Source organism: Malurus melanocephalus, unplaced genomic scaffold, assembly GCF_030028575.1.
Source record: "Malurus melanocephalus ecotype Western Australia unplaced genomic scaffold, MMel_1.1 scaffold_578, whole genome shotgun sequence".
Taxonomy (NCBI): Eukaryota; Metazoa; Chordata; class Aves; order Passeriformes; family Maluridae; genus Malurus; species Malurus melanocephalus.
The window spans coordinates 127,414-148,567 of record NW_026623810.1 but is presented as its reverse complement, the minus strand read 5'-3'; the positions used below and the strand labels follow the sequence as shown (position 1 = coordinate 148,567).

The following is a 21,154-nucleotide window of genomic DNA, read 5'->3' as shown; positions in this document are numbered from 1 at the left end:
AGCAGTGATGTGCTGCCCAGAGCTGAGAGTGGCAGCTCAGGGGCCCTTGAGCGTGTGCTTCACTTGGAGCTGAAGAGTACTTGGAGTGAAGTTAAGGGACTGCAGCTAGGAGTGAAGTGTTTGTATCCTCTTGAAGTTGGATTTTAAGCACGTGGCTTAAAATCCAAAGAACTAAAGAGTTCCTCTTGAGTGATACTTAATAAAGAGTGATAAGATTGGTATCCCCTGATACGAAATGTTGAAATTGGTAAATCCTAAGAGATGATTTTCATCTCACCAGAATTGAGTTATGCAATTTCTGCAGTTGGTGTATGCTGCAAGTGTAGTGCCCCTGTAGTCAAGAGACACCAGCAGCTCCACAGGGTGGTTGGCTCCCTCCTGGGAGATGTTTTTTTTCAGACAGATGGGATAAATGACACATTGGAGGCTCCTGTTGGAGTCCTGCTAACTTAGATCAGATGCTTCACTTTTAAGCTGAAGCCACCCTAGAGATAWTTCCCTCCTCTCTCACAAATTTTTACTGTAGGTTTTCAGACTGCCACTGGATATCTGACAGCTCTCTCAGTAGGTGCCAGGTTGCACAGATACACCTTTCATGGAGCATGCTGGTTGTCCCTGTAATGTCTTTAGAAGCACTTTGTATTGCATTTACAAACATGTGTTTTCCTGAAGTAGAATCCTTGTTTAGATATCCTTTTGACCTTCCTGCTAAAAGCAATTAACCTTTGAATTTGTCTACTTGATGTAAACACAAGTGTGTCTTCTTTTATTGATACCAAGCAGAGTCAGATGTGTGGAAACAAAGCTTTCCAGTTTCGAGGTCCTTTTTTGTAACCTAATCAGRAGGCATGTTCCCTTACTGCCAGGGCAGATGTACAGTTGGGACTCYAAAGAAATTCCATCCTCTCAGCAGGGCTGTAATTGGCAATCTGTCGAGTGTGGCTGTGAGGGAAGTGCTCCTTTAAGTGACTTTAAACTCCTTGAAAGGGACTGGATAAACCAAGTTGGCTTTGCTGGCAATGTTCTGATTTCAGCACATAAATTTTAGTTTATAGAATAATGCCTCTGTCCATTCATCTGTCTGTCTCTCCCCTGCCCCTTGCCCTTCTTCTGCCCTATTTCTTTTTTGCCTTGAGAACTCCAGGATTTTGTAATAAAGCCTTTGAGAGCTAACATATTTTTCCAGGGGTAGCCTGAGTGCAAAATCTACCTCATCTGGCAATACTTTATAAAAGTTRAACCAGGGAAAGAACATTCTGCAAACATTTAAACATATGTTGGACCAATCATGAGGGTGAAGTTATGCTTGGTACATTTAGGAGTGAGCTTTTGAGTCTTTGTAGTGTGAAATACTGTTGTCTACGTGACTGTTTCTGTGCTGAAAGAGTTRTCCTTGGTCAGCATAACCATACAGAAAAGTCTGCCCATTTGCAAAATGCACTTAAAAATGAACAGACTATTAGCTAACATGTTTGTAGAAATAGTTTACTGAAGATCTTCCCTGAAGAATGAATAAATATTAGGACCAAAATTCGGTGCCAGTGGAACATGATGGTATTAATGTAAACGAGTAACGAAAGGAAAGTGTGTGCTGAAGTGCTCTGCTGAGTTGGGGCCAGGATGCTTATAGCAGTGCTGGACCCTCTGCATTAACAAGGCACAAAATATGGATCTCCCAAGTAAGATGCACTTTTTAATTTTTTTTTTTATTTTCCATTTTTAATACTCTTAAGAGGAAGTGCAGAGATTCTCCATCATGTGTCTTCCAGTTTGCAGTGGCTTGAGCTAGGCTGCATGCTTTGCTTAATCAGGAAACTGGTTCAGCTCTACTGTGCTTTCAGACCCCAAAGGCAATGGGAGATAATCAGTGTGGTACAGCAGTGGCTCCTGGTTTGCAGTCATAATCAAAACAAACTTTGGTGCCCAATGACCCCACCCATTGTGAGCSCAAAACACCTGAAAAAGCCACAAGGCCCTTCAAACATCACGTGGATAACTGGGCTTTAATCAAGAATGTTGGAAGTTGAAAAGCTGGAATGATTCTTTTTTTTGGCCAAGAGAGAGTACTTCAGCAGTGATACTGTTTAACCACATTTCTAATTGATTTCCTCTAATTATGTAGGCTTTTGACCTTCCAGTGCTTTATTCTCATTGTTTTCAGCTGATAACATCCAAGAACATAAAGTAATATTTCAAGTGTCGGGATATAGTAATGAAACAAGAACAAACAAACTTAACTCTTTACTTACCACACCCCAGCTTTATGAATTTCCTGTCATTCAGGGTGATTGCCTAAACAGTGTTTCATCAGACATGAGATAAACTCAAATGTGTGAGRTCACTGGCAGGTCCAGTTTAAATGTCAAACCGATTGCCAGCAGCGATGAAATTCACTTCCATCTTCCCATTTACACAGTCCTACCATAGCAATGTAAATATTTGCTTGTCTGAAATTCCTCAACAGTTTTAATCATAGTTTAAATAAAGGGGAGTTAGCTCTTGTATTTTTTGCTGAAACAAAGCTTATTAGTGTAACATGTTATTGTGGCTGAATTAGCAACTGTCATTTTTMCTTCCTTTTAAAGAGCAAACCATCAATCTGCATATCCTCAGTCTCGCTCTTTGAGAAACAACCTCACCAAGGATAATGGTTCTCATTCTGATTTAATGTCCTCAGTGGGGAGTAAATTATATCACACTGTCTGATTTAAAAGGATTATTGCAGGATCTTAACTACATTCCTTTAATTTAAAAGGAGATGCAATTTGGCTGAATAAGGCCATAATTCAGGAAAACAATTTAACACAAGCTTAGCATTAAAACACATACTTTWTATCTTGATATCCTCAGTTATAATTAAATATATGCATAAATTTATGTGTATCCATACAAGTGGTTTCCTCATTGTAACTGGGATATTTTCATGTCTGCTGTATGCTCTGTTTAAAACAGTAGTAAAATACTACTACTACTAAAAAAAAACCCAACTAAATAAAAATTACGCCAAGAGACTGTAAAGCAGTCAAGAACACAAAAGCTAAATCAGGCTGAATTTCTAAGGTAAATGACAGTTTTCACTAYTCACATATCTTTTTGAAGAAAATAATTCGAGTCTTATTACACAACTGAGGTAATTGGGTCATACACGAATTTTCTGAATGAAAAAGGTTATTCTAGTCTGCATCTCCAAAATTAAAAACAAACTCGCTTGTTCTTTCGATTTGGCTGACCTTTAATAAAAGAGCATTTTGTAGCAGTGGAAAGGTATGTCTGTCTGCGGCTGTTAGGAGAGTAATAAAAATACCGCTGAATGGAAAGACACCAGATGGAAGGAATGTCAACATACTGGAACTAATTTAGGAGATTGCTCTGATAGAGAGCAAAGGCATGAGGAGAATTCAAATGGTTCCAGTGCGAAGAGATTGGCCTCCCCTCTTAAACTAACAAACTAAAATCCTTACCCCAGGGTTACATGTAAACCAAATGGAATCAGCCCACGACGAGGTAGTCCTTTGGGGAGGGGGAAAATTCACCCCCCTCAGCATCAGCCCTCACTCTGACTTTAGTGTTCTATGAGCTTGGAGGAAGGGCAAAAAAACACCTGCCTTTTTTTTTTTTTATTTTGGGAGTAATTTAGGCCAAAGTGAGCTGCCCTAATAGAGAGGTGTACAATGTACCTTTAAATGTTTTTGACTGATTTTTACAATCTGGGCTTTCAACAATTTTAGGGTGAAGCATGTCTTAGCATTGAAGAAGTGTAGTGATTTATGTTCATTTGGTGTCATATGTGTCCCCTGAGTTTCAGAGGAGGTGACTTTAGTGTAGCTAGAGGGAAGAATTTGGCAGTAGGATTGAAAAGAAGGGTGCTGATGAGCAAGAGGTCAACCAGCGCTATTTGGAAAATGGAAAGCTGTAGATAGAAGCTGAGTTCATAATTTCACAGCCTCTAAATATAAATAAGTGGAGAGATTATAGCCAAGAATTATTGCTATAGCAGAACAACCTGTGAAAGAGGGACAGATTGTTCATGCTACAAAGTGTACTTTGTCTCAGATACATCTTTGATAGTGAGAAGTGTAATTGTTTCCTAGTTTCACATTTATAAAGAGCAGATTTGGTTTTGATTATCAGCYTTAAAGTACAGAACTTTCTTCCTGTCACTTTTAAAAAGCAAGCTAACAAACACAGAGTTAAGGGCTGAGTTTAAAGAACAGTTGTAAGAAATATTTCTTTGACCACTGTATCTTAATCATCCCTTTTCTGCTTGAATTGCCAAGGCTTTTGGGGTGACCAGACCAAGCCCAGGCAAGCTTGTAGCCCCCTGGAAAATGCTGTGGCCAACGTCCTAGTACTTTGCCCATATCATGGGGATACAAYCACGTTGTTCCTCACACCTTGAGGTTCATGCTGTTCCTGTTTCTGGTCCCTGATTGCTCTCACACTGCTGTCCCTGCTTCCTCCCCTGTGGCACACAAAGTGCTGTCACCTCAGAAGTCAATCCTTCAGCTGTCATCCCATCTGCTAAGGAATTGTGATTTGCAATCCATACTCTGCAGCAGCGCTCGACCACCGTGGCTGAGGTGGTGCAGCAGCACTTTCCACCACATCAAGGCCCTGTTGCAGCTCTCAGAGTATCTCAGTTTGCAGAGTGGTGAAAATAAACGCAGTGGCTCAGAGATAAATGACACACAGCCGATAGCTAACATCTCTCCTGCTGCTGTCCTCTCTGATAGGTTGAGCTCATGCCTCGTCTATACACAACCCCTATCTCTTGATTTTGGATTGACAGGCCATCTTTGCTGCTCTCCATGTCCCCTTACCTTCTTTGGCCAGCCATTTGCAGAGTACCAATGGTTTGAGAGAAGCTGAAGCAGCYCCTCCTGACTCGTACGTGGCCTCCTTCCCTTGACCTCGTGCACTTTGAGGATCACACTTGTGTGACACGGCTGTCCCAGAAACAGCAAGCTTTGGGAGGTTCCTGGGGTGCAGCATCCTGCCAGAGCCAGGCTTCTCTGCTGGCAGTAGGTGCAGCCAGGGGTCAGGCACGCTTCTAGGTGGGGCTGAGTTTCAGAATGAATATGCACTAGGATGGCAGGTAATAAATCATCTGTAATAAAAACAAAGGGTGAACCCAGCAGTCCCAGAATCTGTATGGAGGCAACCCGTCCATCATCACCCCACAGGTTACAGCCCAGGTGCTAACAGGGCACTGTATTTATTACCTCATTATTATTTGCAGTAAGTCAATCCAGCCTTTAATTAATGCCCTCCTCTCTTCCCCCAGCCGTTGGCCACGAGGCTTTCTTGAGCATRTGTTTATAAAACGWCGTGCTGTGCTCAGAAGGGAAATTCAGAAGTGCCTGTGTGAAACCTGCCTGACATCCTAAAYACTACTGGGAAAATTCATGGTATTCTTGGCTGACGGTCTGAGATGTGCCAGAATGCCACCTTGTCATATGCCTGATAATCTTGACTACTGAATTCCTCTTTAATGTTGTGTGTATGTATAGACATTAATCTCACTGCCTTTCAACTTCCTCTTCCTTCAGCTGCAGCTCTGATTTTAGATTTTTTTGTCTGCTGTCCAGTTCCCTCTCTGCAGGAAGTAGCTGTGTGCCCTCTCATGAGGTTTGGCTGATACGGTGGAGGTGCTCTGAAGGCAAATGACGCAGTTGTAMAAAATTAACTTCCTATTCACCTCTGCTCTTGGGTGGAGAAACAAATTGCTATTTAATTCTGTAATTGTTCAGCTATGGTGATGGTGCGGAGGCCTCTGTAATGTCATCTAAGTTCAAGGATGATACCCCTCAYATGATGCTCCCTTATGAACAAGAATGTGCCAGTAAACTGAAACCCAAAAATTAAGTTACTGGAATGATTCTGTTCTCATTGATTCTAGTGACAAAATTTTGAAATTCGGAACAGGGATTTACACTTTCSTATATTCAGTTTGAAGGTATTATTTCAGTTTTCTAGAGGGTGTAAGAGAAAAYTTGAAATGGAAAGTGCTTTTGAATGCCCATTCCTCCAAACCAAATGCGTTCCACTTAATTTCTGTAGAAATGTTGGAAAATATATGTGGATCGGGACTTACATTAATATGGCAAATTTGAGTAAAAAAAAAAAACTTAAAAAAAATTAAACCAGATCTTTTACATGAGTGTTATCAGTGATTTGTCTCTGCTCACTGAAACTATTTCTTTTTGCCTTCTTMAACAAGCCTGCATCCAACAAGCTTTTCCAAGCTTAGAGAAACCAATGTGTGCATTACTGTTTTATTGGTAACACATCACAGCACTTCCCTGGATGACATGGGGCATATTCAGTTTTTCCCAGACAYTATCAGTCTGTCATTCTTGGAGAGGATGCTGTATGTATAATCCATCCAGAGACGGCTTTTCCAGTTTCCGAAGTTTATTGCTAATGAGGATGCACATAGGATGTAATCGCTGGCAGGAGCTGCTGCTTTGGGGTGCAGTGAGGCCAGCAGACAAGCAAGCAGCCAATTTTATCTGGCTGTTTGCTCTCTCTTTTATCAGAGCTGTTTGGCTAGGGTTCAGGGGTGTTAGAGTGAGCTGCAGAGGCTTTGGCTTGTAGATTTGAGTGACAAGGTGTGAGAGGACATGAGACAAAGCCTAAGAGAAGCAAATATCTGTGTGTTGAGAGAGGCAGCTTCACATTTCACTGCAAAAGCTGAAGCTTATTTCTGGTTTTTGGTTTTTTTTTTGTTTTTTTTTTTTTTTTAAGGCACTAAGGACTACTGGCTGAGCTTTCCTAAAGAGACACAGGAAGGCATCATTACAATAGGGCTGATCAAAATTAGCATATATTTGTAATAAAATAAACCCTTTAACCTCATTAATTTGTATATGTCTTGCTGCCAGTGTGACCAGTGCTGCCACAGATAAAAAGAAAAGGAAAATCACCATGTTTTCATATAGCAGTGGTTATTTATGGCAGGTGCAGGAAATTTCCAGGGGGTTGCAGTGGATTTTTGGTGACAAAAGKGCAGAACTATTTAGCAGCCAGGACATTACAGCAATTCCAGCCTATTAACAGCCTGCCTTACTAGATTAAATATTTATTATCTGTCACTGACAGTGAAGTCCTTGACAGCATATGACACAGAGTACTCTCAGCCCCAAAGAGGAGAGGCTGTGACGTGTTTGAGATGAGTTTTCCTTGCTCATTTGTGCTTTGCTGCTGGCTCTGTGCAGGTGGCAGGGGACTGCAGTGCCCTGTGTGTGACATGCACTGCAGGCAGGAGATGAGGGAGCTTGAGGATGAGTTGTGTGCATGAAATAGGGTACAGAGAGTCTCACTGACAAGAGATGTACAGCTTTGGAATGCTGCAGCCACAGCAGGCTCAGGTGTCCGTGCAGAGCTGGGATGAAGGAGGACACGKGGATCAGTTTTCTTGTTGCATTTTGACAGTAGGTCATTGTAAGCCACATGGCARTCCTGCATCAGCCTTTGGAAACAAGAATTTATTATGCCTTTATTAACMCATTCCAAATGATGTGAGTGCTCCTGTTTGCTTCTGTCCTCCAGCCTCAGGCATTAGTGTTCAGTGTTACTGGCACAAGTGTCCACCTCACCTCAGCAGGAAAAGTTGACTTTGCCACCCTATTACCCCATATTATTTGAGATAAAGAACTTCCTTTGAAAGCCACATGAAGGTGAGGATAACCTCAACTTCCTTCTCTTGGTCTGAGATGTTGTAATCTTCCTCTGGTAAAAAGTAGCTTTGGAGTTTTCTTTTTGCAGTGAGATCAGCAGCTCATCTTTCCAGGCTGCAGTGGTGGTGTAGGATGTGTTCAGACATTCCGAGTCTTCTTCACTCTTTAAAGTCTCAGTTTGCAAATATATTGAATCAACTGTGGTATTTTTTCTTTTCTTTTGTTCCGTGCAGTGTTTGAAAATAAAGATAAGATTGTGATCATCATGGAGTATGCAAGTAAAGGAGAGTTGTATGATTACATCAGCGAGCGGCGGCGATTGAGCGAAAGAGAGACAAGACACTTCTTCAGGCAAATAGTGTCTGCTGTGCATTACTGCCACAAGGTGAGCAAAGGATTTCGTAGCAGAAAATGCTGTTTCAAGGCTGATTACTGGCATATATTTCAAAGCATGTCTGAGAAAACAGCATTCATTATTAAGTATCAGAGTGCATGATTTTATCAGTACAAGAGGAGATCTTCATTAAAAGTGCTACACTGAATTTTTTTAAAGACTAATGATGCTTTCCTGTGCTATGGCAGGTACCAGCCACACCCTTAGTTTAGCCCTTCATTACATTTTTTCCCTTGAAATAATTTTCCTGGCATTAAAAACCCAAAAACTGTATGAACTAGAGAAGGCATCCCATATAACCCCTACAACATTAATATTAATGCATTCAAACAAATGTTAGTTTGCAATTTGAATACGTAGTAAACAACTTTAGAATAGGAGATACAATAAATGAAAGAAAAAGCCAAAAGAAAGCTGTGAGGTTCAGCATGTGTGAGCTTTAGCATGTACTTATTCTGGACAGGTAGAAGTAACTTTACCAGATGTAAAGATTCCATTTGCTAATGACCTTATCCCTCATGGTACCCACTTGGAATGACAAGTTAAGCAATTAAACCCARGGTGGCTGACTGGCTACATCATGGACTTTTTATCCCTGTTTGTGGAACGACTGCACAGAGCCAAAATTTGTATGAGGCTAAAGGCAATGAGCAGCTAACRCCATTTTTATTTGAATTCTTAAAACACTTAAATCTCTACTTGAATTCTGATAAACAGGGGAGTTTCTCAAAGTCCTCATTACGTAGTGCTGAAAATGAATGAATTAATGCAGTTAATTTTCCCAGGTTTCTTTGAAGAAGGCTCTGACCTAGACCCAGCCTGTTTGCTTTCATCCCTGACATTTACAGCCCTTCAGGATTATAACTCCCCCAATCCACGTGGCTGCTCACTGGAGGAATGAGGGCTTTGGTAGGGGCTAATGTCATTGACAGATACTGCTTCCTGGTGCTTGGGAAGAGTGCAGTGCTTGCCCACAGTGGGGGCAGCACCCAGGGTGGAATTAAGTTCCGAATTAAGTTCCCCAGCCCTCCACCCCCTACCCCCTGCTGTTTTAGAGTCTCTGTGGGAGGACAGATTCCAGTCATTCTTCYCTTAACCACACACCAAGTGACTAATACAGAGCCTGTCACTAGTCAGTGGGCCATGAGTGTTATGACAGTGAAATCAGCCCTGAAATGTAGATGCAAAGACCACCCTGCCAGCTCACCTTTAATTTTCCCAATCTTTTCTCATGTTCTTCCCTGTTTCTTTTCTTCCTYGTTTCAGAACGGTGTTGTCCACAGGGACCTAAAATTGGAAAACATTCTTCTTGATGACAATTTTAATATTAAGGTAGGATTCTTTTTCTCAGCTTCTCAGAATGGATTTGCATGTTCTGTAACATTTTTATCCAAGGTATTAGAAGAGCCCAGTGTTATGGTAACAGCTACTAAGCAACAGCATCTGGCAAGAGGCTCAGAGGTTTGGAGGTTGGGGGAAAACACCACTGATTCCCAGTAATGCACACTAAATGAAGCTCTGCATATTTCTGGGGAGAAAGCCCTGTCCTGCCACACAAAGGCCATGATTCCCAGTGCAGTACCTACCCACTGAAACAGCAGAGCATTTCATGCTGTCCTGCTCATCGTGCACATGATATTATTGCTGGCTGCTTCTGGGGCTAGGAGAAAACTCTTCTGGTCTGCAGGGTTCAAGTGCCTCCTACAGAACACTCAGAATGTTCTTTTGATCATGGCTGGAAAATAAGCAAATAGAGTTTCAAAATAAACCTAGTAAAGCACATGTGCTTCATTAGGAAATGGCCTTGGAACTTCAGACACAAACGTATACTTTGGATAGTGATGTCAGTGATGTCATTTCCATGCCATTTCTCCCCAGTGAAAGCATGGGAATGACCTTTTTTCCTGTCTTTTTATTCTATTGTTTATAGCTGTAGCACAAAGTTAAATAATGCGGAGATTTAATTTCCAGTGTAATTTCCTATCTATATCCTATATATATTCCTATATAAAATAAGTGTAATTTCCAGTTGGCTGAGCCTGTTTCACTTTCAACTAGCTGGATGCAAGGGTGGCTGGTTATGCTCATCTATGGGCAAACAAGCAGAKGGAGGAACACCAAAGAGTTTCTGCTGACGCTTGAGCATCCTTTTTTAATTAAATAAGTAATCAAGGAGCTACTTGCATATAGCCTGGATCTTCCTTTGGTCTCCCCTGAAAGGCCCGGGGCTGCAGGCACTGCCTTCTGTGCTTCACACTGGAGAGATTGTCTTCATTTCAAGCTGATGTGCAATGGAAATGGAAAGTAACATGTGGTAGCTGCCATCTGTGTAACGCTGATGACAGGAGCTAACTTGGATCGACTCGTGGATTAAAGGCACATAAATATGYGGTTTCCAAAAATAGTCTTTTGCAGAAAGCCCATCCAGTGCAATATTTGGATGTTTTGCTGTTAGCATCCAGTGTTGGAGCAGATCTCCCCACTCCTGTTCCTGCAGGAACACTGTCTGCAGCAGCCAGAGCTGTTCTCAGCTCTCTTTTTTTTTTTTTTTTTTGAAAACAAAAAGCAGCCTTTCTAGGACATTGTATACGAAGCAGGCTTCCGCAGGCAGGATGACCTTTCTTTCCACATTACACGCCAAACTATCTTCCCAGCTAATCAGAGAATTCTTGAGAGAAAAGAGGAATTTGTGGAATTTGCTGGCTGTGGTGGGCTGAATCTTTGCGCTGTGGTCCTCATACGAAAAACCAATCACTTCCCAGTCCTCTGGGGAGCTGAGCTTTGTCAGATGGCTCTGCTCCCACCCCTTTTCCTTGATGGGAGTCGTTCTGCTGTGGGTAGAGGGAAGGATGGGGCCAGCACAGGTAGCTTTGTGTTCAGCCACACTTGGAGCTGAGCCAGGGGTTTCAGAACCACAGAGCATTTCAGCTGCCACAGCGAGTGGCACTGCTGTGAAACAAGTTCAGGTAGCTGGACCACCCCACATACCTTCAGTCACTTGGACATCTTTCTCTTGAAGATTTCCCTTTCCTGAACTGTGTTGTGTTTTAGCTGCTGTAGGTATTTTTCATATTTCCAGCCTCTCCTTGGCTACTTCTCTTCAAYGTTGAAGCCACTGAGCAGGCAGTGCTGCCTTGTCATGGGCGAGTGGCTTCTTTGCTGTCCCCTAAAAACTGCTTCTGCAAAGGGTCTCATGGAACTGACAGACTGAACTCGGGAAAATGTTGATAGTTTGTACATCTTACAGTCAATGATGTTTGAATTCGATGACTTTTGGTATGGTTTTYCTTTTTCTCTGTGTTCTCTTTTTCYCTTTTTTTAACCTYGTGACCAAGSTCAGCTTTGAATATTTGATGTTAAGCATACCACCACAATTTCCCTGATGCTGAAGCTTTGAATATGTTRCTGTGGTTTCTGTGTTACTTACACAGAATTTTACTTCCCACTTTCCCTTTGTTTCACTAAACAGTAACCGTTGGCAAGGAAACACATATGGAACTGTAAATTATTTATTAGGAGTAAATTTATCAGGTCCTCATTCTCAGAGTATTTACATATGGTTTATTCAGGCAGAAAAAAGTGCAGTTTGGAGTTTGGTATTGACTGATGGCTTCAGATACTCAGGGGAAGGCATTTTCAGAAATGGAGTGATAGTCTTATCTGTACTTTGCTAGTATTTCTATTTCAGTCAGTGGATTTCAAACGCAAAATTGGCAGTTTGATTTTAAGAATGAGAAAATTAAAGGAATCTCTTTGTTCTTGGGTGCARTGTGCAATTAAATACATGTTTCTGATGAAGCTAGTGATCTATTCACTATGATTTACAAAAACATGTCATAATAATGTGAAGAAAAAGTAAGATATAAAAATAGAACCCTGTATAGCAGCTTAAGCAATACTTTTAAAACAGGAAATAAAGAGGACAAGTAATCCATTAGAAATTATTATCCGACCTAAAAGGGCCCCTGGCCATTTTACTTGCTACTACACTAACTTGGAAACCTTTCTTAATCTTTAGATGAATTGAAGGAAGGTCATAAAGGAGTGTATGGAGATATAAGAAGGATTTTTTTTTATTTTTAAGAGCTGTGATGGTGAGTAAAAGTCTCTGGAAGCAGAGYTATGTGTTAGAATACAGCAACAAGGAAATACTGGTGTCTGGATGTAACAGAAAATTAGACATTTTGAAGAGTTCCACATGTCTGCAGGCCCAGAGATGGAGAGCAAGAGGGGAAGAAAGTGATCCAATCTGTGTTGCATTTTTAGGTTTTTCATGGAGTTGTTGTRTGCAATACTATTTCCTGCAGGCTTTTACTGAAAACCACTAAATGCAGCAAACATAAATGAATCAGACGAGTTTTAAACACTTGTGAGWCCGAATGTGCACACATACCTGACATGCACAGCTGCACGTGGGTCAGGCAGGCAGGAAGGCTGAGGCAGCTCCAAAACATTGAAAAAGCTGCCCTGAGCTGGAGACTTAGGAAGCCCTTTGTGGGAAGAGATTCAAGGGGCTTTAGGCATTTGCCTTTGGTGGTCTTAAAAAAAATGCTTTACTTTGTCGGAAGTCTCAACAACTGAATATACATTTTGTTTGCTTTAAGAGACCTCATTATTTCTCTATCTGCAGTWCAGAGAGACAGATCCTTAAGTGGGACAAACTTAACAATTTCCATGAGTGTGAACTTTGTGGAATTTATATTCCACACTTTAATAAATTACATCTGGTTTATCATAGCTAACAGTAAATATGAAACATACACTCCTGAAGCAAGGGGAATAAAAGTCTATTTTTCTGCTCCTCCCAATTTAGGAAGTTTTTTTGACTTGATGCCTTAGTTCCATTTAAGTGCCAAGAACATGAAGTAATGTTGGCTTCTATTAATCTTGTTTTGGGGGGCATGACAGTTTTAATGGGAAAAGCTGATAAACATCAGTCTGTGAGTATGGGAGTGGACTGTAACATAAATACTCTTTTCCTGAATGGTCAAAATGAAAACATGAATGCCCAAGTCTGAGAKTTTCTTAGAGTGAACAATGGTATGTATATCCCTATATATATTTATTCATGCACATCCACATGCATTTTATACATTCCACAGTGTTAAGGGAATGTATTTTCATAAGGAATCACACTGTGCCGTGTTTGTGCTTGTCTTAGCTGCATCCTGAACTAAARTAAAAATCAGTGACCAGCACGAATTTTTAACACTGAAATGATCCCATTCTTCYTCTGATTGACAGGGCACACTTCATAAGGCTTAAAACCAACTTCCTGCAAGCCAGGCAGGGTGACTTGATAAGAAAGTGGAATTTAAGGCAATTAAGTGCAATCTGAGCCATGAGAATATGTTTGCAGACTGCAATTGTACACCAGCTGTTTTCAATGACATTCCAGCCATACAATGAAGATTTTACAAACCACATTTATTTAAGGGTTGAATTTTCTGCTGTGGGTTGATAATATGCTGTCTGAGGGACTGAGTGAGTKCAGTCTTTGAATGGACATGGTGAGATGAATTAAAATTAATGAACAGAAATCAGCTGCTCTTTGAGCAGGGCGAGTCCAAATTGTGAGTAAAACACCTGCACAAGCAGAACATCAAGATAGGGGAGGGTGAAGCATGAAATCTCATGTCTGACTGTGACTTTAAAAATGGTATAAAAATGGGATTTTTTWAAAAAGTTTGTATTTCTAACTTGAAAGTACCTAACAACTACACATATATATCTRTTTCTATCTGTTTATGAAGCGTATATGCATTCCTGTTTTGGTCTCAACTGTGTCATTTTTCGGTGTAGCTGTAGAAGTTTAGGTAGTAGAGGCAAAGACTTTACCTCTCCCAAGAGTTCACTAAACATTGCAATTCAACAGGTATTAGAGGCATTGATGATAAACATTTTAGAAAGCCAGGAGTGAATGATGGTGCWGGCAAATCCTTTTCTTTTCCATTCACTTTTAGTTTTCTTGAATTTTCTCTTGTGAAAATTCCTGGGATTTAATTTCTTTCCGGTAGRAAAGACATGAATAAGGTGAAGAAAACCCAGAGAAAACTCCTGTTTCTTATAGCTGTAATACCTTTTCTATGCTGTGCTTTATGTCTTTTATGTAGGCATTATGTTGATTGTGGGCAGTAATACAAGGATCTCTGGGAAGCAGAAGCATTTGGGTTTTAACCAAGATGAAAATGAGATGTGTTGCCTTGTGCTAGAGAAACAAAGAAAATTCAGTGGTTGTGGGAGTATTTGTAAGCCTTTGTTTTGTAAGAATGAGAACGGAGAATTGAAGTAAACAAAACATTTGGACCTGATCCTGCAATTCCTACATGGGCAACATTCCCAACAGTCCCAAGTGAAGTTTTGTTTGTGTTGGGAAAGCCGGATTTGGGCTCATTGTTTCCAGTTAGGAACCAGACTTGTGTTTATTATCTCGTGATAGACATCTCGTGGGCTTAGCAGCTCAGATTGCTCAGCCCCATGTCCTTGAGCCTGGACGACTGAGCAGCTGCCTCACTTTGCCCCTTGTTCAAGCGTAGCTACATTCCAGATGATTTCCAAAATCACTCCTTYCAGTAATGCTTGGCTTCCTGCAACACTCCTGCCTCCCTCCTCCTGTTGAATTCATTCAGAGGTCTTGGCTTTTGGCTTGTGTGTGTGTGATAAGAAGGGTGGTACTCTCTGCTTGCTTCCCTGTGGATTCTGTTAATGACTACACAAGATGAAGAGCAGTCAGTGGCCAGCAGGTTTCCCAGTGGGAGATTGTCTTTGCAAGCACATGCARTTCATCCAGGATGAAATTCCAGCTGATGGTTGTGCAGTCAGTGGCCTGTCTGTTAATGGAACCACAGCATCCTTGTTCCTAATCAGGAGGATTTAACCTGGGAACCCTTCTTCTCTGAGGGCTCTTTAGGGAAAAATGTCAAATCCACATCAAGTTCCTTGCCACAGGACAGAGACAGTATAGCTAAGTCTTTCCTGATAAAGGATTTGTTGTTACTTTAAGAAACATCAATATTACAAATGCTTTGTGTGATTCTATTTGCAGATTGCTGATTTTGGACTCTCCAACCTTTATCATAAAGACAAGTTTCTGCAGACCTTTTGTGGAAGCCCACTGTATGCTTCCCCTGAAATAGTCAATGGACGGCCTTACAGAGGCCCAGAGGTAAGAAGGGTCAGTTTTTCTGTTGTGGCATGGGGATGTCTTTGAGGATAACGTTCTTGAGAGCTGGTATTAATGCAAATGCTTCTGTGCATGTGAGTTCACTTGGGTCTGTCCCTTATTTGAAGCTCCTAAGCTGCTTCACTTGCTTTTGTTTACATTGCCATGGGTGGTTAGTGAGAGATCAGATCCCAGTTTGCCCAGCAGTAGGTGCAGCTGGGCATGATGTGGTGAATGACAGGGAGAAGGGCAGAGATCAGCTTTCCTGGGTTTCACACGTGTTGTGTCTGTATTTCAGGTTGACAGCTGGGCCCTTGGTGTTTTGCTTTATACTCTGGTTTATGGAACGATGCCCTTTGATGGCTTCGATCACAAAAACCTCATCAGGCAGATCAGCAGTGGAGAATATCGGGAGCCAACACAGACCTCAGGTATGAAAAGGGAGAGAGTGCCATGGTCTGACTTACAGCAGCTCAGAATGTTTTGTTCAGCCCCTTCCAACATGTTACAACATCATATTAGAATGATGTACACAAAAAAAACCAAAACTCATTCTCCTACTGAGTTCCTCTTCTGTAGATTCCTATCTAGGTACAGCATTTACCAAAAGCCCTTTTGAAAKTAAAGTTTTATAGCAGATTTTGTTGCCTTGAGGAAGCTGTCACGAGCTCTTTTAAATCGATCGGTGACAGTGGAAGATCTGTGAGCTATTGCAAGTGGAATTGTTCAGACAAGCTGTAAGCTGATACCACACACTGATAGAAATAAATCCTCTGCTGTGGTCTGCCACAGGCAGGAAGAGGGTGAATGGTCAGAGCAACACAGTCCCTTACTAAAGAGGGCTGGTCAAAAACTGAATTAATGCCACTGGGTTCCCATCAGCTTCTAGGATAGCACATAGAGCAGTCACCTGATGGAAAAATATCAGCTAAGTCTGGCTCATGGATTATAATGATTCCTTTCAGCCTTAAATATCTATGTATACATTATATTTAAATGAATATTTATCTTGTATTAGTTGTTTGCCATCCCTTTCAATTTTTTGCCTTCTCCCTCTGTATGAAAATAAACCTTTAAAATACACAGAAGACTGCATTGTTTATGGAAAAAGCAAATACAGAAACAATAATGTGTAGATCATTTAAAATACCCCAATTCCATTTTGTTTTCCTCTAAATTTTGTCATTAGAYTCAGTAGGTTGGTGAGTTCCTTTARTAACATGGAACTATTCMCTGTCTAATACAGTACAAACATTCATTCATTTAATAGCCCAGTGTACATTTTCCAGAGTGAATCATATTCTTCTGATAAAAAGTAGTACTCAGAGGCATTTTCCATCATTGACTGATGGCCAAAGCTTTGTTCCTTTTCACCTCTCCTGTTGTGTGGAGCATTATTTTTGCTCATTTGATTGGCTTCACACTTGCAGTTCAAACTGACAAAGCTAAGAATGCCCGTGTTCTAAACATGTTTTATGCCATTCTTCATCTGCAGATGCTCGTGGTCTCATCAGATGGATGCTGATGGTGAACCCTGAGCGCCGAGCAACCATTGAAGACATTGCCAACCACTGGTGGGTGAACTGGGGCTACAAGAGCAGTGTCTGTGACTGTGATGCCATGAGGGACTCCGAGTCCCCGCTGCTGGCAAGGTTCATCGATTGGCATCACCGTTCTACCGGCCTCCAGCCAGAGACTGATACCAAAATRAAGTGCCTTTCTAAGCCCAAAGGTCCTGAAGTCACACTAGAGAGACAGAGGTCTCTGAAAAAATCAAAAAAGGAAAATGACATTGCACAGTCCATCCAGGAAGGAGGAGCTGAAAATGCAACCAAATCGACCTCCAAGAGACCCAAAGGCATCCTGAAGAAAAGGAGCAACAGTGAACATCGCTCCCACAGTGCCGGTTTCATTGAAGGAGTTGTCAGCCCAGTRTTACCCTCTGCTTTTAAGCTGGAGCAGGAGTTGTGTAGGACTGGCGTGGCCATTAAAAGTGTTGTAGAGGGAGAAGTGGCTGGCAAATATGGCACTAAGCAGTCTTCACTAATGCCAAAAAAAGGAATCCTAAAGAAGACTCAGCAGAGGGAGTCTGGCTATTACTCCTCTCCAGAAAGAAGCGAATCTTCTGAACTCTTGGACAATAATGATGAGACAGTAAACGGTGACACTTCTCCAGGGGTCACAGAGMCATCCAGAAATGGCTCCTACAGCCATTCCTGCAGGCGTAAGGGCATCTTGAAACACAACAGCAAGTATTCYAGCAACAGCACTGAGCCTGCTTTGATCAGCCCTGACACACCAACGCTGGAAGCCATGGAAGAAATGGTCTTGCCTGGGGACGCGTTACCTCGCAGTTACAGTCGCCCTTCCAGCRTCATTAGTGACGACAGTATTTTGTCCAGTGACTCATTTGATTTGCTGGATTTGCAAGAGAACAGGCCAAACAGGCAGAGAATACGGAGCTGTGTCTCTGCTGAAAATTTCCTCCAGATCCAAGACTTCGAAGGACTCCAGAACCGCCCACGGCCACAGTATCTAAAGCGTTACCGCAACCGTCTGGGGGACAGCAGCTTTTCCCTTCTCACAGACATGGATGACGTGACTCAGGTCTACAAGAAAGCCCTAGAGATCTGCAACAAGCTCAACTAGCAGAGGGAAGATGGAAAAGGGAGGGAAGGGAGTTATTCTGTGTACCTTTATGGTGGAGTAAGCCAGGTCACTGATTTGCTGACAATGGGTTTTGATTCAGAGGAGCTGACTGTACCTACTCAGCTGAACTCCTAGTGAAGTAGCCCTGAAGCCATCTCACACTTCTCTAATTTTGTGTCCTCAAAATATTACCTACCTGACAGAGAAAAACCTTTGATTTTTATATCTGTGATGAAAGTACATCAGCAGCTAGCAGACAAAAGCATTGAGATTTGATSGCTCAAAGTCAAAGCTAGACAGAATTAAAACTGGAAGTGAGKGACACACGTTTTGAGAAGTTTGTAATAAAGTTTAGATAAGCTTTATCAAGAGATGAGCTGAATTCTTCAAGTCAAATTTGGTTGCCTCTTAGAACAAGAGGCTTTATTTCCCCCTGAAGTTGTTCATCTGGGYACAGAGATTGCACAGTGGGAATCTTTGGCTTGTGTTACACAGGAGGCCAGGCTGGGTGGTTGCCCTGGTCCCTTCCACCAGGATGATCTGRGGGGTTCTGAACATGTTCTAAGATAATTTGAGAGACTCGCCCCATAAACACCTCATGAGGTGTTTGTGGACAAGTGATGGAGCAGACATTCATAGCTGGACCTCCCACATTGTCCAGAGCCATTGAGCAGAAAGTTCTAAAATTGTTTCCAACTACTGCTCCTCCCAGCAAAAAGAAAGCCAGAAATGTGAACTGGAAGAAATGGGTGTTATCAGCAGCTAAATGACCTTTTAAGGCATTTCAACCCATGTGTTCAATCTGTGACTCTTTCAGAACATACAGCCAGATGAATGCCCAGATAAAGATGCATCTGACAAAGGGTCTCAAGGACTAGCTCACCCTTCAATCTAGAGTTCAGTCGCTGTCAGCAAATGGTGCCACCTTGCTGCTAGCTTGTAGCATTTGGGAGTGACAGTAGTTTGTGACCAGAATGTTAGGTAAGGAAAAGGTTGTAGAATGTAGGAAAGGTTAGAGGTCAGGAAGTTAGCAGAAAGATGCYTTTTTCAGAATGAAAATGTTTCTAGGTTGGTGGTAATGGAGCAGAAAGAATTGAGTGATGAAATGGTAGATTTAATAACAGAGTTAGCATTAGAACTGTGGGCCTGCCTCTATCTAGTGTAGCTGGTACTGAGYGTGCAGTTTGTGAGAGCAGTTTGAAAAAAAAGGATATGTGTTTGTGTTCTCAGACATATCCAGCTATCCAGACCGAAGGCTTCTACTCCCATAAAGGTACCCATGGGTCTACTGGATTATCTGAATGTAAGCCTRTGTGAAAGGCACTGTGTGTTTGACAGGCCTGGGCAAACTGGAATCTTCAGGCCCGTTTCAGTCTCATTTCCATGAGCACAGAGCCCCTGGCTTTCTTGGAGGTGCACTGGTGTGGTTAAATCACAGGTTTCAGCCTATGACATCAAATGATCCACAGCTGCAAAATTTGTATCTACACTCATACCCAGAGCAGAGGGGCATGGGGCAAGTTCTGGTCTCCTCCTGCCCTGGAACTGGAACTAAAGCAGAGTTTGACCCACTGTGTCCCAAACCCTAGAGATGGTGCAGAATCCGAATGGAGTACCCCTCTGGGGATTCCTTGGAATCGGGGATAAGTCCATATATCATTGGCATCTGGGACAGGGAGCTATTTCACTTGCAGATTCCTCTTCCTCAGTTATCATGGTACTTAAATCTGCCAATTCCTCTTAAAAATCAAGTGGGCTGCCTTGCATAAAGATGAACCAACTTGAGTTTTCTAAATCAGTTTATCTGCCTCTGCGGAGAGCCTTTACCTATTACTTATTTACTTACACTGGACCAAATTTGTCTCTGAAATGAATGGAATCAATACCATGAAATCTCTGAGAGATGTGCTCTCAGGCAGTCAAGTGAATCTGGCTCATGTCATGTGCTCAGGAAGGGCAACTGCAGGTCACTTCTCCACAGATGTGCACCTCTCTGTAAAATACTCAGACATCTCATCTTCTCTCACAAGCCCTGCATGTGCTCTTTTACTCCATCCCAAACCCGTTTTGCAGTGTGTTGAATTAAGGTTTGCTGTGGTGCATTTTAAACAACTCGCCRTCATCTCCATGGCCTTTCTGAAAGGAGGGAGGATGTTCCTTGCAGCCACAGCTTKGAGCTCAAAACTCACACCCTGTGCTGTGAGAGCTGCATCCTCCACTGCAGTCTGTCACTTCGGTGGGGTTGAGCTCCTTCCCTGCACCTTGAGTGCATTTATAGGGTTTTCAGGATGAAGGGAACTCAGCTGGCCATGGCAGGGAAGTCAGGAGCACCCCAGAAGCTCCAATCTCCAAGGTTTTTACCCATGTCTGCTTCCTTGTGTACAAATGTGAATGAGTGAGTGACTGCTTGCTGCCAAACTGGAAATGTTTTGTAGGGATTTACTGGCATGTTACTGGCATGTTACATGTTTACTGGCATGTTATCATTCCTAGAAGAGAAGAAGAAAAAAAAAAAGACTTGACTGCACATTGTTACTATTAGTGTTGTGATTCTTATTTAATTTTTTTTGTAATACAAAATCAACTTTTTTATTTGAATTTTTTTTTTTTATTTATTGGTCTRAAAGCCATTTCAAAGTTATAATAATATATTTGGTGTAATTTAATTGGTGCAACATTATTTTACAGCTCTGGCCAAAATTGTTTGGTGTTATTTTTTGGGTTTTTTTGTGTTTTTTTTCTCCCAGTCCTTGGTTGGTTTGAGCTCTATGAGGCACACAGGGAAAAACGCTGGATAATCACCCGAAGTGTTTGTATTTTTAATCTGATACTGTTTTTTATTAAATAAAATGAAATTAATGTAACTGTGAAGAGTCTCTCCCCCTTTTCTTTTTCACTGTACGTGAGCATGAGCCAATGCCAAATAGTAATGAACTTGTCATGCAGAAATACAGCAGCATCTCAGCACTTTGTACCAAAGTTGTTTGTGCAAACCTTGGCTCATTTGTGCATTTGAATATCGTGTGGGTGGCCACAGAGACTCCCTTGCTGTGAAGCATTTGGCACTGCAAAGCACCCAGAGCTTTCATTTCTAGAAGAGTTGGGTGGAGAGCAGCTGACTGCGGGTTTTCTGTGGAAGATAAATGAAATTTGTGGGCCAGGTGTGCTGTAGGTGAGACAGCACAAAATAAGGATTTTGACTGCTATCAAAATAAGAGCTAGCTGAGCTGACACAGCACAGCTCATTGGTAGCTCAGAGACTGCTGGCCC

At 41.8% G+C, this 21,154-nt stretch overlaps 1 protein-coding gene across 1 annotated transcript in view; it reads left to right on the top strand.

The window, feature by feature from the left end:
* NUAK1 (NUAK family kinase 1) overlaps positions 1-20,749 on the top strand; it is a 44,689-nt gene extending 23,940 nt beyond the window's left edge. Inside the window, exons 3-7 of the mRNA XM_057382676.1 lie at positions 7,913-8,064; positions 9,340-9,405; positions 15,119-15,238; positions 15,534-15,666; positions 16,731-20,749. Of these exons, the coding sequence (XP_057238659.1) occupies positions 7,913-8,064; positions 9,340-9,405; positions 15,119-15,238; positions 15,534-15,666; positions 16,731-17,884 (1,625 nt within the window). The 3' untranslated portion in view covers positions 17,885-20,749. The remainder of the gene's footprint in view (positions 1-7,912; positions 8,065-9,339; positions 9,406-15,118; positions 15,239-15,533; positions 15,667-16,730) is intronic.
* The last annotated feature ends 405 nt before the right edge of the window (positions 20,750-21,154 follow it).